This window comes from Pelobates fuscus, chromosome 4, assembly GCF_036172605.1.
Source record: "Pelobates fuscus isolate aPelFus1 chromosome 4, aPelFus1.pri, whole genome shotgun sequence".
Classification (NCBI taxonomy): domain Eukaryota; kingdom Metazoa; phylum Chordata; class Amphibia; order Anura; family Pelobatidae; genus Pelobates; species Pelobates fuscus.
Window position 1 is genome coordinate 264,132,730 of NC_086320.1, and position 14,499 is coordinate 264,147,228.

The 14,499-nt window shown below is 32.1% G+C and overlaps 1 protein-coding gene across 1 annotated transcript in view; it reads left to right on the plus strand.

Moving 5' to 3' along the window:
* Positions 1 to 13,399, plus strand: part of LOC134609429 (immunoglobulin kappa light chain-like) — a 33,310-nt gene extending 19,911 nt beyond the window's left edge. The window contains exons 3-6 of the mRNA XM_063453107.1: positions 4,755 to 4,892; positions 11,095 to 11,424; positions 11,952 to 12,017; positions 13,036 to 13,399. Of these exons, the coding sequence (XP_063309177.1) occupies positions 4,755 to 4,892; positions 11,095 to 11,424; positions 11,952 to 12,017; positions 13,036 to 13,154 (653 nt within the window). The 3' untranslated portion in view covers positions 13,155 to 13,399. The remainder of the gene's footprint in view (positions 1 to 4,754; positions 4,893 to 11,094; positions 11,425 to 11,951; positions 12,018 to 13,035) is intronic.
* The last annotated feature ends 1,100 nt before the right edge of the window (positions 13,400 to 14,499 follow it).

Genomic DNA, 14,499 nt, shown 5'->3' on the forward strand with positions numbered 1-14,499 from the left:
TAGGTTTAACGGTTTTGGTTTTACATTTAGAATTTGAAATCTTAGCAATAAATAATTTAATGCATAATGCAAAGAGTGCTCACAGCTGTGTTTTGGGGGTTTTAGCATTGCTTAATTTACAGTGTAAATACTGGTTCATATTGGTATATAAAAGTATTTGGCTCTGGGACTAAACTCACTATGACAAGTAAGTACCTTAATATTTAGTTACATATTTTACTAAATGTAAATATGTATTTTAGGTATTTGATTTATCTAGGAAGTATTTGATTTATCTAGGAAGAATTGTTGTAAGCCTTATATCATAATCATATTATGCAAATCTAATTATTTATTTTATATAACATTTTAACCCCTTAAGGACCAAACTTCTGGAATAAAAGGGAATCATGACATGTCACACATGTCATGTGTCCTTAAGGGGTTAAAGAAGACTGGTTAGAAAAATAAATATTTATTCCAATTAACTGCATGATTAATATAAAGCTATTCCATCACATAATATATTAAATCATACTGATTTTTTAAAAATGTGTTTAGCATTATGTGATTGAAGTTAAAGGATATAATTGGGTAAAATGCCACACATTTCACATAATATATGAAATTAGTAATATAGTCAGATGTGGCAGCATTTCTTTAAAACTACAACAGAGAATTGTGCAAAATTTTCCAAGTTGAGTCTTCACTGAAATCAATTTGTTTGCAACAGACTCAATTAGTTCAAGTCACTTCTATCTATTAAAATAGTTTGTCAACTATTCATTATATATCAACACTTGAAACTAAACCAGGTTGCTTGTTCAAGCCGGGGATTTCTAGTTTCATGTTCTTATGCTGTAACAAAATGCATCCCTTTGACCCCCTGATAATGATTAAGAAGTGGTAGGTGTTGTTTCTTTGCACCAGTGGTGGCTGGTGAAGCTTAAAAATGGTGGGGCACAAGACTCTATCATCTGAATTTGACTCATCCCATGACTTGTTGGGTTGTTTTTAAATAAATTAATGTGCTTAGCCACTGACCTAATGCCCCATAATTTTGACATGATGAGCCTCGCAGCTACATAGAGATCTAGTGTGTGTCCTAAAAATGTTAATAAGAGTTAACTATATCCATGTTATAAACAGCTGCAGTACGTGTGTACATTGTGGTATTGTGTATTGCTTAAGTCATAGTGGATGGTTACCGTTTTAAAGTATTTAGCTCAGGAACTAAAATCTTTGTTACAAGTAAGTATTTATATTTACAGAATGTTTGTTTTTATTATTACACATAAGAATTGTTTCATGTTATTTCCATGTTCTGTTTTACAAATACAGAATATTCTCAATTAATTAGCAATTATAATAATACAAATCCCCTAATATGCATCAAACATACATTGAAATTATGACATTTCATTTATATTGAAAATCTTTAATCAAATTCTTAAAGTTTAGACCAATTAGATGACAATATCACTGAGGCAATTTTAATGATTGCCAAGGTAGGGGCGCACACACAACTTAAACTCTCGTTGAATATTTGGATCTTTTTCCTTTCTCGAGGTAATATCAACTGGTGGATTTGCAGTTTTTCACCCAATATGCAACTTTATGCTTATATTGTCTGTGCGGAACTATGAAATTAAATTGGAGATAAGAACATTTGTAAAGGGGAAAGATCTACTAAACTGTTGATTGGCTATAGTGTAGACTATAGCGGGGGGTAACGGGGTGAGGGGGGTAACAGGGTGAGGCGGGTAACGGGGTGAGGCGAGATTTTAGAAAGGAAGGAATCCAAAAGTAAATCAAATAAATAAAGTTCCAGCACTTGGTAATTTCAGGTGTATTGTGTGTTTTATTAAGCCATCCCAAATAACGGCCTGCCATTTGGGATGGCTGAATAAAACACACATTGCATATGAAATTACCAAGTGTTGGAGCATTATTTCTTTAAATTCAATATTTCCCAAACTTCTAGCACCAAACCACAATTACAATTATAACCACACAAGATTATTCACTAAAATGTGAATTGTTAGGATTTCAAAGGGAATTTCAAAGTTTTAGGTGAAAATAGTTCATTTGCTATAAATAGCCATGTCATTTATGTTTTAAATTTAGCTATTTTGGACATTTAAAATTTGAATTATCAGCAATAAACAATTTTGTCCATAAGCAGATAGCTTTTTACAACTGTGTTATGGGGTATTTAGCATTGCTTGATTCACAGTGTAAATACTGATACATATTGGTATATAAAAGTATTTGGATCTGGGACTAAACTCACTATTACAAGTAAGTACCTTAATATTTAGTTACATATTTTACTAAACGTAGGTATGTATTTTAGGTACGTATTTGATTTATCTAGACAGGGTTAAGGGTCATACAATCATATTATGCAAATCTAATTATTTCATTAATATAACATTTTAAAGATGAATGATTAAAAAATATATATATTTATTCCAATAAATTGCATGATTAAAACATAGCTGTTCCATCTACATAATATATTAAATCATACTGACAAATATTTAAATTTGTTTAGAATTATGTGGTTGAACTTAAAGGAATTTATGGGTTAAATTGCCGAATGTTCTCTTCAATGAATGTTCAGTACAGAATATAATGTAATTAGAATACAATATACAATTATTGTACCATGTCACATAATATGTGTAACTAGTACTACGGTAAGAAGTGACTGCATATTTTTAAGGCTCTATCGACTTAAGGCAAATTGCAATAACAGAGAATTGTGCAAAAATGTTTTGAAAATTCAAATGCAATTTTTAACTGTTGTTTAATTTGTTTTCTCTTAAATGAAAAAATGCATTTACATGTCAGACATGGTAAACCAAAGGAAGGTCTCTCAAAGTTATTATTAGTCTAGTACAGGGGTGGGCAATCTGCGATTTAGATTATACAGCATCAGCTTTAAACTGTGATATAACTAGTGTTTATATATATATATAAGGGAATAAATCATAATTCATATTTAAACATGTGTATATATAGTAATATAGTATACTGTAAATTTGTAAATGCCAGTCCAAAATGTCTAGCCATTTTATAGCATGCCCGACTTCTACTATGAAACATGCTATATTGATTAAACTATTATATCTATAAGCCCAGTACTGGCAGACCACTGTCATAATTCTGATGAATATTTATTATTAGTAATTGATTCATTTCCCCCAATAACAATATATATTAAATATATAACATTACGTATTTATGAATTTACCGTATTTATCGGCGTATAACAGGCACTTTTTCTCCCTGAAAATAGGGGGAAAATCATGGGTGCGTGTTATACGCCGATATCCCACATTTACTTACCTGTCTTGAAGCGTGGGCAGGCTTCACAGCGCGCACCGCGGTACTGGAACTTAAATTTCAGGTTCCGGCGGGACTGAAAGGAAGTGTGCACACTATTGTGTGCACACTTCCTTTCAGTCCCGCCGGTACTGGAACTTAAATTTCAGGTTCCGGTTTCCGGCGGGACTGAAAGGAAGTGTGCACACTATTTTGTGCACACTTCCTTTCAGTCCCGCCGGAAACCGGAACCTGAAATTTAAGTTCCAGTACCGCGGTGCGCGCTGTGAAGCCGGCCCACGCTTCAAGACAGGTAAGTAAATATGGGACAAGAGGGAAAGTGAACTAGGGGACACTATGGGGGGTGGAGAATACTATGTGGGGGGGGGGGAAGAATACTATGGAAAGGGGGGGGACACTATGGGAGGGGGTGGAGAATACTATGGGAGGGGGGTGGAGAATACTATGGGAGGGAAGGGAAGAATACTATGGGGGGGACACTATGGGATGAGGGGGGGAACACAATGGGGAGAATACTATGGGGGGGGAATACTATAGGAGGGGGGAGAATACTATGGGAGGGGGGAGAATACTATGGGAGGGGGGGGGAGAATACTATGGAAAGGGGGGGAACACTATGGGATGAGGGGGGGGGGGATACTATGGGAGGGGTGGAAATTTCCTGGAATTTCCTTCTGAAAATGAGGTGCGTGTTATACGCCGATAAATACGGTATTTATTTAAGCTGTGGTCAGTGTAATTGTACCAAAAATTCTACCCATTGAAATATCAAATGTGATATGTTTTTTTATTTTGAAGACCAAGTACAACACTTGCAGCTCCTACTAATTGCAGCTTCTGCTAACTAAAATAAGCAAACTGACTGATTACAATGTGATCAGCATCCCAGCAACAGTTGAAATGTTGCCCACTCCAACCTCCCAGCCAGGGATAAGTGGTTTCTAGTACATCTGTTGTTGGTATGCCACAGCACCTGGAGTTACGGAGGTTGCATATTTACCTCTCAACTGCTAATCATGCTTAACTTTATTATCAGTATGATAAGTGCTGGAATAGTAGTCTGTTATCCTGGAGAGCATGAACACAGCTTTACAAGCAAAACTAAACTTTTATTTTACTTTTTCCATTTTCTTTGACGTAAACAGATAAAATATTCTGAAGAACGAGATTAACTTGATATAAAACTTTTAAATGCACATCCAGATCAAAGAAAGTGCAATTTTTTGTCAAGGATATTTTTTTTTTTACCATATCTTCACTCGGTGTATAACTGTACTTATGGTCTCTTAAAAGTTAACTCACATTCCACTTTTTATTAATAGTATTATTCGTTTTCGGGTATCTAGGTATTGATGGTGAATTTTTTGTTAAACAGTCGTTAAAATCCTAATAATAAAATAACATCTTAAATATGGCAACATAATTACTTCAATACTTCCAGAAGACACAATGCATCAAGTTGAAAATTGTATTAGAAATACAGTTTTTGCTAAGAAAATCACCACTGTGCAAGGATGCCAGTGTGAAACGATTTGGAACTGGGACAAAACTTTCTGTGATTAGTAAGTGCATAACTTTAAATAACAGTAATAAACTATATGTATGTTTAACTAGGGCAAATAACCAAATCTTATATAAAAGTTTAAAAATGTGTATGTTTTTAAATCACTGAATGCACTTAAAGTAGTTTGAAATACATACATTTGACAGCTGCATAGGTAAGTAGGTCAATAAATCACATTAAACGTGCTTGACAAGAAAATCTTTAATTCTTTTAATGTGTTTTTCTTTATTCTGAGATTTTATTTTTTTTATACACACACACACAAATATAATTAACTGGCATTTGTTTTTCATAATTAATTAGTTTCAGCACAATTTAAATAAAATGTCACACATATAACATTCCTATACAGTTGTATTTTCTTTGTATATTTTTTTTAATGAAAAAAGGGATTGATATATTTCTTGTTAATATAAATCAGCTTCAGTTGAAAAATAAAAGTATACTTGTAGTTAATAGGTATAGATAATTATAGTTTTTTACTGGGTATTGATAATTTTACAAAAAATAATACAACTGTTAATATGAATTTATAGTTTTCAATATGTTTTAAATCCTGTTTAATCCGTATCATTGTGATTAACAGATTTCTGTATTTATTTTGTAATTATATAAACTAACAAATAATTTTATGTGGTGCAAGGAATTAGATTTTAGTGCACAAGCATTTCCAAAGTAAGTAAGAAAATTAGCTTTATGTATATTTTACTTTTGTAAGTAAAATGATGGCAAAATCTCAATTTGTCCTATTTCTAGATAGTTCGCACAAAAACTTAAACCTGTCACATCATAAATAGTTGATTATTAAAAATAAAAAGACACAAAAAAAATCAACTTTTTAATTACAATTTATTGTTGTTATATACATATAAGAAACACATACACATGCATAAATTATATTGAAAAAATATATATAATTTTCTACATAATTTATACGTGTGTCTATACATACACACACACGCGCGCACACACAAAAGGAATTATTTTGTTGATTTTTTTCAATCAAACATTTAAGTTTTTGTGCTTACTATAGCACAGCATATATAAATATATATATACATAAGTTATGGTATCCTAAAATACAAGTGTATTATTTAGCATTGCAAATGTCATTATTCACATGTTTTGATAAACATTATAAACATTATTCATGTTTTGATAAAATTATTAACATATAATATTCTACATAGTTTTTATTTCAATTAAGATATTAACATAGAAACACAGAATGTGACGGCAGATAAGAACCATTCGGCCCATCTAGTCTGCCCAATTTTCTAAATACTTTCATTAGTCCCTGACCTTCTCTTATATCTAGGATAATCTTATGCCTATCCCACGCATGCTTAAACTCCTGTGTTAACCTCTACCACTTCAACTGGAAGGCTATTCCATGCATCCACTACCCTCTCAGTAAAGTAATACTTCCTGATATTATTTTTAAACCTTTGTCCCTCTAATTTAAGACTATGTCCTCTTGTTGTGGTAGATTTTCTTCTTTTAAAAATAGTCTCCTCCTTTACTGTGTTTATTCCCTTTATGTATTTAAATGTTTCCCCCTGTCTTGTCTTTCCTCCAAGCTATACATGTTAAGATATTTTTACCTTTCCTAGTAAGTTTTACCCTGCAATCCATGAACGAGTTTAGTAGCCCTTCTCTAAACTCTAAAACATGTCAATCTCTCTCTCTCTTTATATATATATTAACTATCATATGTAGGGCTGCAGATAAAGAAACTGCATTAAACACAGTTTACAAATAACTATAGTGTTGTTATATGTTACGATATTTTGCACATCGATCTGCATGCTGGACTTTGGGAGGGATATAGGTTGTCTTATCAAGGAGAAGGGATTATTTTTAATGATGAAAACGAGGGAAGGGAGCATGCAAGGCTAACATTTAACCATAAATCAGCTGACACTAAATGTAGAACCAAAATAAATATTAAAGACCAAGTATGGACAAAACCTTTGTATAACCTGTATAACAGTCTCCAAAATTCATGTTTTCAATTAATTTATGTACTTATTTGGTTGGCAATTACATTCCAATTTAAAAGCAAACTCTCCAGTAACAAGAGTGCTATCTTGTATCCTACTTCTCTGATCACAATAATAACAGGAGACAGTTTACATTAGTCTACAACATACGCATATGATTCACATCTGGTTTTGTGCTTTTTGCATTTTTGGATTCTTTAAGAGATCATTGGGATTTAATTCACTAAAGTGTGAGTTGTGATCAGCTGATGATAACCTTACAAAATTTAACCCAAAATAGCCAAGCTGGTTAATTTTACATCAAGTTTGAAAGCTTGATGTCAACTCACCATTTCATAAATACTCAATACCTCATTGTAGTGAATATAGTTTAAGGCTTCAGACAGTTGTTGCACAGTTAGTCTCAAATAGTATGTAGTGATTATGGTGATTAAAGTACCCCCTTTATGGCTGGTGTGTGACAAAGTATAATAAGAATAAAAGATAAAGTTTGGCATTTAAATCTTTTTTTATTTTATTTACATCGGAAGGAAATATGTACTCTTTATAATTATAAATATATACTATTTATAATTGGGTGTATTCACGAAACACTGAATTTGCTGTAGCAAAGTTGGTCTCCATTCACCTGAACCGTCTAGAAATTAGTTAAAAGAATTCCTTTCACTTTTATGGAATTCGCTAAAAGCAATGAAAAATCGCATTGAGCCAAATGGATCCCTACTATTTTCAGATGGATTTTATTGTTGCAATGAACTGCATTTGAAAATAACTCAACCAAATTGCAAGAAAGTTGTAAACGAAAATCGGTTTAATTTCCTACTATGAGTAAAAAACAAAAATAAAAAGCACCCACCAACTCTAAGTTAAGAATAAGATTTGGGGTAGATCTAGGGTTGGGGTATCAAATATATTTAACTTATAGTGAAAGAGACAGAGTTGTGGGTGCAAGTCTTCTGTTCTGTGTCAGGAGAATTGGGTATAAAGATGAAGGAAATGAATCTTATATTATACGGATTGATTAATATAGAGATAAATCTGATTTTAACAGCAAACCGAACAGTTGCCAAATGCTAATGTAAGTTGGTCTGGAATAACCAAATCAATTTTTTGTGAAGAGCTATATGAAATATTAGAAAAGTGACCTGTTTAATTCCCATTTCTTATTTTAGGCCACAAATATATTTTCACATTCAACAATTTAAACTTTAACTGTAAATTGTGAACAAAAAATATCTAAAAATAAAGTAAAAATGCAAGGAAAATATTACATTTAAATGCATGAGATTGTAACACACGTAGCAAAATAAATGGGTTTATAAATAATACAAGGGATTTGTAAATAATTAAAAATAAAAATCTAAGGTCAAAATAACCAAATTGGGAACATTCTCCCATTTTCCAGCTAAAAATTGCAATTCTCTTTTGAATTCTTCACAATGAGTGAAATGCTCTGAATGTAGTAAACGTTAAACTTACTCTGTTAATTAGGAAAATTGGTGATTTTAGCAAGACGTATCAATCATTTTTCATTAGACATGATATTCAGAACTAATACATTTATGTTATCATCTAAAACTTTCTGAGGTCCATTTTATTAAATGTGTCTTATGTGCTTTGTAAACAGTTTGTATATACTTAGAAATACATTTTTTTAAATATAAATTTCATTTAATATAAATTAGCACTATATATTTATAAAGAAAAAATATATAATTGCAATGTACATTTTTAAATAACAGAGTTATTTTGTATCACTCAATGGTGATAAAAACTAAACTAAAATCTCCCCTTTTAAAAATGGTACGTTTTGGCTTGGGTTTGAGTGCACAGAGAATGATAGGAGATTTAGCACAGAGCTATTGTGTGTGATTTTCTTTGCTCTTGCATTTCATAGGCTTGTTACAGTGAAGTACCCTACTTTATGCTTCTTATTTGGGTTGATTAGTTAGTAGGGTTTTTTATTAGATGTTTGGATTTTGAGCTGAATGCAGACACATTTAGTGTTAGCATAGGTAGGACTCAAATAAAAAAGTCTATATGTTAATATTCACGTCACTCCTGATTTGAGGATGCAAGTCACTAGGTGGCACTTAATTGAATTGAATATACTGCAATGTAAATCGGTCTATTGTACTTCACATATTTTAAGGGACACCATAAATAATTTTTGAATGCACCACAGAGTGAAGTTAAATCATTTAAAATTATATTAAAAAATGTATATACAATTGTATGCTCCTTATGCAATACGCTCATAACTCATTCAGTTTCTACTTTCTCATTGTGTTCCATAAAGAAATACATAAGCATTAGCACCATTTTGATGTCACACCCATGCGTCCTTAAGAATGTCTCCCAGAAATAAATGAGCAGCTGCTTAGGCATGTACAGTGACACTGCAGCATGCAGCTAATTTTAAGGTGGAAACAAATATATGAAAACCCCTTGTATAAAATGGACATTTCTTACTGCTTCTATTTATAATGTGAGTGAATGAATGGCCACTTCTTTTTAATCTGTTCATAAGTGAAAATACAGTCTGAACATTACATAACTTCTCTACAGAGGGATTTGGATAAATTGGGTGACTGGGCAGGCAAGGGGCAGATAATATAATAGATCAACGCAAAGTCATGTATTTTGGAATAAGGAACCCACAAGCCACTTGTATATTAAATTGTGTAGAGTTAGGAATAACAATAAATTAAAAGGACTTGATAACAATTGTAGATCAAAAACTAGGCAAATGCATGCAATGCAGGTCTGTCGTTGCAAACGCTAGTAAGGTGCTTTCATGTATAAAAAGGAGTATTGATTAACGTGATCAAAATATCATTTTGCTGCTTTGTAAATCAATATTAAGACTTTGAATATGCGGTGCAATTTCCGGCACCAGTTTTAAAGAAGGATATTGCAAAACTAGAAAAAGTGCAAAGGAGTAACTAGTTAGGGGAATGGAAAACATTAGTTATGAGGAAAGGCTAGAAAATCTGGATTTGTTTGCTTTAGAAAAAAGGTGCCACAGAGGGGATATGATAGCAATATACAAATATATACAGGGTCAATATAAACCACTATTTGCTAACTTGTTCAATATTAAGAATATACAACGGTAAAAATAATAAAGATGTGGAATTCTCTGCCTAAATAGGTTATGTGTTAACAGATTCTGTAGATACGTTAAAAAAAGTCTTGAAAGTTTTTTTTGCATAAACAGAATACCCAGAGATACAATTAATAAGTATGTAAACAGGTTGTTGATCCAAGGAGCAATCTGATTGCCATTATGGAGTCAATGAGGATTCTCCCCCCACCCCCCTTTTTGTGGCATAATTGGAAATGGCAACAATTGTTCTTTTTGCCTTTTTTTGGATCAACATCATAAAAGAATGGGCTTTATGATTAATCTTGAAGGACTTTACTCTATTTTAGACAACTATGTTTCATGTGAAGCTGCACATTAGAAATTTTGTGATGAAGCACTAATCCACTCATTTACATTGTGGTTGCTGTTTTTAAAAGTTGGACCATTTATCAATACATTTGCTGATGATTTAAATTGCACAATGTATGTATAAAATGTCAATACTTGAAGGTATACTCCAAGCATCATAACCACTATAACCTGCAACGCAGGGCTTAGACTGTTGGCTGAGAACATCCGCTGATCTTGCGATGGAAGCGGTGGCTAGAAGTGTTGCCTGGAGGACCCAGGGTAAGAATTTAAACCATCCAAATATGGTTTGACTCCTTACAATAGGGTAACCAGGGCACTCTTGGTACCATAACTACTACAGGGAGCTGTAGTGGTTATGTTGCTTGGAGTGTTCCTTTAACTTTAGCTTGGTATTCATCCACATAATTTGTTGATAAGATACCCACCTTTAATAAATACTAATGTCAAATATATACTTGCAGGGTGTAAATATAAATAGTATATACTGTCACAGGGAAAGGATAATCTAAAGAATACAAATGACCTAAATGTCCTTCTTTACAAATTAATCCATTCCTGAAACAGAATGTTGTGCTATATCACATGATGCTGAGGAATCCCATATACCATTAGTCCACACAATAAACTGTCATGTCTCATTTTAAAATGTAATGTAGACAAGAATATTCATCAAACCCTGAGTTAGACCAATAAAAATACCAAAACATTTGTTTAACTTTCATCTTTTATATATTCAGGCAGCCAGAGCGTTTCAGAACCCAAGGCAACCATACTGAGTTCGTCCGAGAAAGAAGTACAGAAGACAGGCAAACTTATATACATGTGTGTAATACAGAACTTTTACCCAGATGTTATCAAGGTGGTCTGGAACAAAGAAGGAAATACAGCTGATTTAGCGGCAGAACAAGGAGATATAGTGTTGGATGATCAACTTAAAACCTACTCATTAACAAGCTGGATCACAGTAGACAAAGCTGACTACGGCAAGAGATTTTCCTGCAAGTACAAGCATGAAGGAGTTACTAGCGCTTCTCAATGGGGATCAACATCTATTGGAGAAGGAAAAGGTATTATACATTGCATTACTAAATACTAGGGATGCAACAATAAACTGCAATCAATTTAGAAAAAGAAAAGTCGAAAACATTCCTGAATATGTATACACACACTTAGGTATGACATTGTCTATACAATCAATACACACAGTCACATATTTCTGACAATATGATAATAGACAGATGTGTGATGATGTTTGTGTCATAAGTAGCAGAATATGATTCTGAGAATGAGAGATACAGAGGTTTAGGGAATAACCAGAATAAGCCAGACAAAAGAGAAAGCATGCAATTAGAATAATATATATATATATATATATATATATATATATATATATATATATATATATATATATATACATACATATAAAAATATTGGCATATCACTACTCATAAAGTGGATTATATATGGTGCAGATATAGTGTGTTATATGAAATTTTGGTAGTGATAAAAGTCCAGCGTTCACATTTAGTCATGCGTTTATATTATTACGATTTCTTACCATATAAAGTTAACAAATGACTGCTTTCCTTTACAGCAAAGAAAAGCATCGATGTTGACGATCAATCGGAAAGTTGTCCTAACAGAAATAACAGTTATTTTGGTAAATAACAATTTGACACGCTTTTTGTTAAAAAAAAAAAAAAAAAATGTATTGGATAATCTACTGCCTGATTTGAGGAGCATTAATTAATATTGTGTCAGAGGGAGGTACAATGAATTTTAATGTGATGTAAGCCTTTTTGGTACAGAAACAAGGTGGATTTATACTTATTACAAAAAAAATAACCAAACCTTATAATTCACAAGGTAGTGCAGGAAAAAAAATACTTGGGGAGGCTGCATCTTTTCCAAGCATTTTCTGAAGAATCTGATTAACATCTCATAGTCAATGCCTGTTTTCACACTCTTTTAGGGTGCATTACTTACTTATAAAACATGCATGATACCAATGTGTTCGTATTAATTAAAATTGAAACTGACTTTCGTTCATTTGTGCGATTTTAGTATTATATTTTTTGTCGTGGATTTGTTGGTACTCTGGTATCACACTTCTAGGCACAAGACTTCAAAAAGTGCAACTTGTAAACTCGCAGCATTTTGCTTAGTGTTTTGACAATATTGTGAATTTTGGGCCTTGGTGCATCATGTTTTGAGGGGTAGCATATACTCCTCTAAACACATATCGCAAAGGGTTCATGTCTAATAATCTGATGGGCATATGGAGTGATTATGGTATGATGGATATTTTTCATTTTTTTCAATGATCTGTTTGTATATATAGATCCATGTAATGCAAAGTACCGGGTGTCTTTTCTTCAGAAATTTACAGACATTTTAATGCAGTTCAACACTATATATCCCATCCAGTCACAAAAACTGTGTTCTGTGATGAACAAAAACACAGGCATATCTACAGTATAAAAACTTTTATAACTTTCTTAATACTTTATTTTTTCATTCTGATCACTTTGCATTGACTTGAAAAAAAGAAAATAAAAATTCATTAAACTACATAAAAGTTTTAAAAAAACAAAACAACCAACAATGTTTTTGCTTCTTCTAAATATATAAATGTACTATTTCCGTATGCATTACAAGTCTTATTTTTCTTTTCACAGAAAACGTACTTTTGAAACCAACAACGTACCAGGCTGCTTACATCACCTACACTCTATTGCTCCTAAAGAGTGTTTTGTATTGCCCTATCCTGGTCTTGACGTACAAGTTTGCAGCGTGATTTGTTTTCTCCTTATGAAGACAAAAGCAAATACAAACCATTTAATATGATTACTTGCTGAAATGAGTAAGAATGCTTAGGTTATTTTGAATGTATAGCTTTTATTGCAATACCTAAATTGGCAATATTTTTTTTTTAAACTTTCCACTGTAGATTAAAATATCTAATGAGCTGCATGAATAAGTAGTAAATTTGTCTGTATTCCTAATGCTACAGCCCTGATGCCCCTTATCGATTAGGCTCACCCCCCCTGTCCAATGAAAAAGAGCAGCATTGGGGAACATAGGAAGTTTCCTGGCTCTCATTCCCAGAGGGGTTGGAGATGTGGCTTCAAGTCGTGTTTCCATGCCTTCTAATTAGTTTAATATTGTTTTTTTTATGCGGTGCTTCCAGGAGAACGCAGTTTTTGCCAAACTACTTGAAAACACTTTGACAAAAAAAATGTGGGACTGTAACTATAGCCACCTAGGCTCATGAAAACTACAATAAACTATTGTGGTTAGGGTGTATAAAGTTTCTTTTTAACTCACTAATCATGCCAAAACGTAAATTGCAACATTAACTCATTTTTATTTTTTTTTATTATTTTTAATTGGTAAAATCTATTCTGATTTTCCTTTTAAATATATTACATTAAGTAATTACTCTGTGCCTCAGGTTCATTTAATTATTTTTATATGGACATATGACGAATAACATTTAAAATTAAAAATAAATACAAATAGAAAAAAAAAAAAACCTTTTGGCCAGATTTACCAAATGAAAACTCTCAAATTCTGTATAGAAAAATGATAGATAACAAAATGTGATTTTTATTTGGTACTGCATCTGCTCAAGTGAATTTCTATTTACTTTTAATTTGTAAACTCGCTAGAAATATGTTTCTGTATTTGAATATTATCGTACAGCTTCACGTAATTAGTGTGCAACTGCTACCTATATCTTATTAAATATATCAAGTTAAACTGTTTTTCATATTCATACAGTGTGTTTACATTATGCTGCGATATATTGTACGTGGTGTCATTTAATGTCACTCATTAAAGACTTTATTTCTTTATATATTGAACCATAAAAATAGATTTAAATATGAAACAAAAGAATACAACTGTATGTATTCATTACTATTCACAGATATATAAAGCAGAAACACACAAACACACACATATATATATATAGCATTCAGAAAGTATTCATTTTTTTATGTTGCAGCCTTATGCTACAATTGTTTAAATTATTATTTTTTTTTTACCTCAATCTACAATCCACACTGACAAACCAAAAACAACAAAAACAGATTTCTGAAAACGTTTTAAAAGTATGAAAAAAGGAGCTGGGCTAGCTC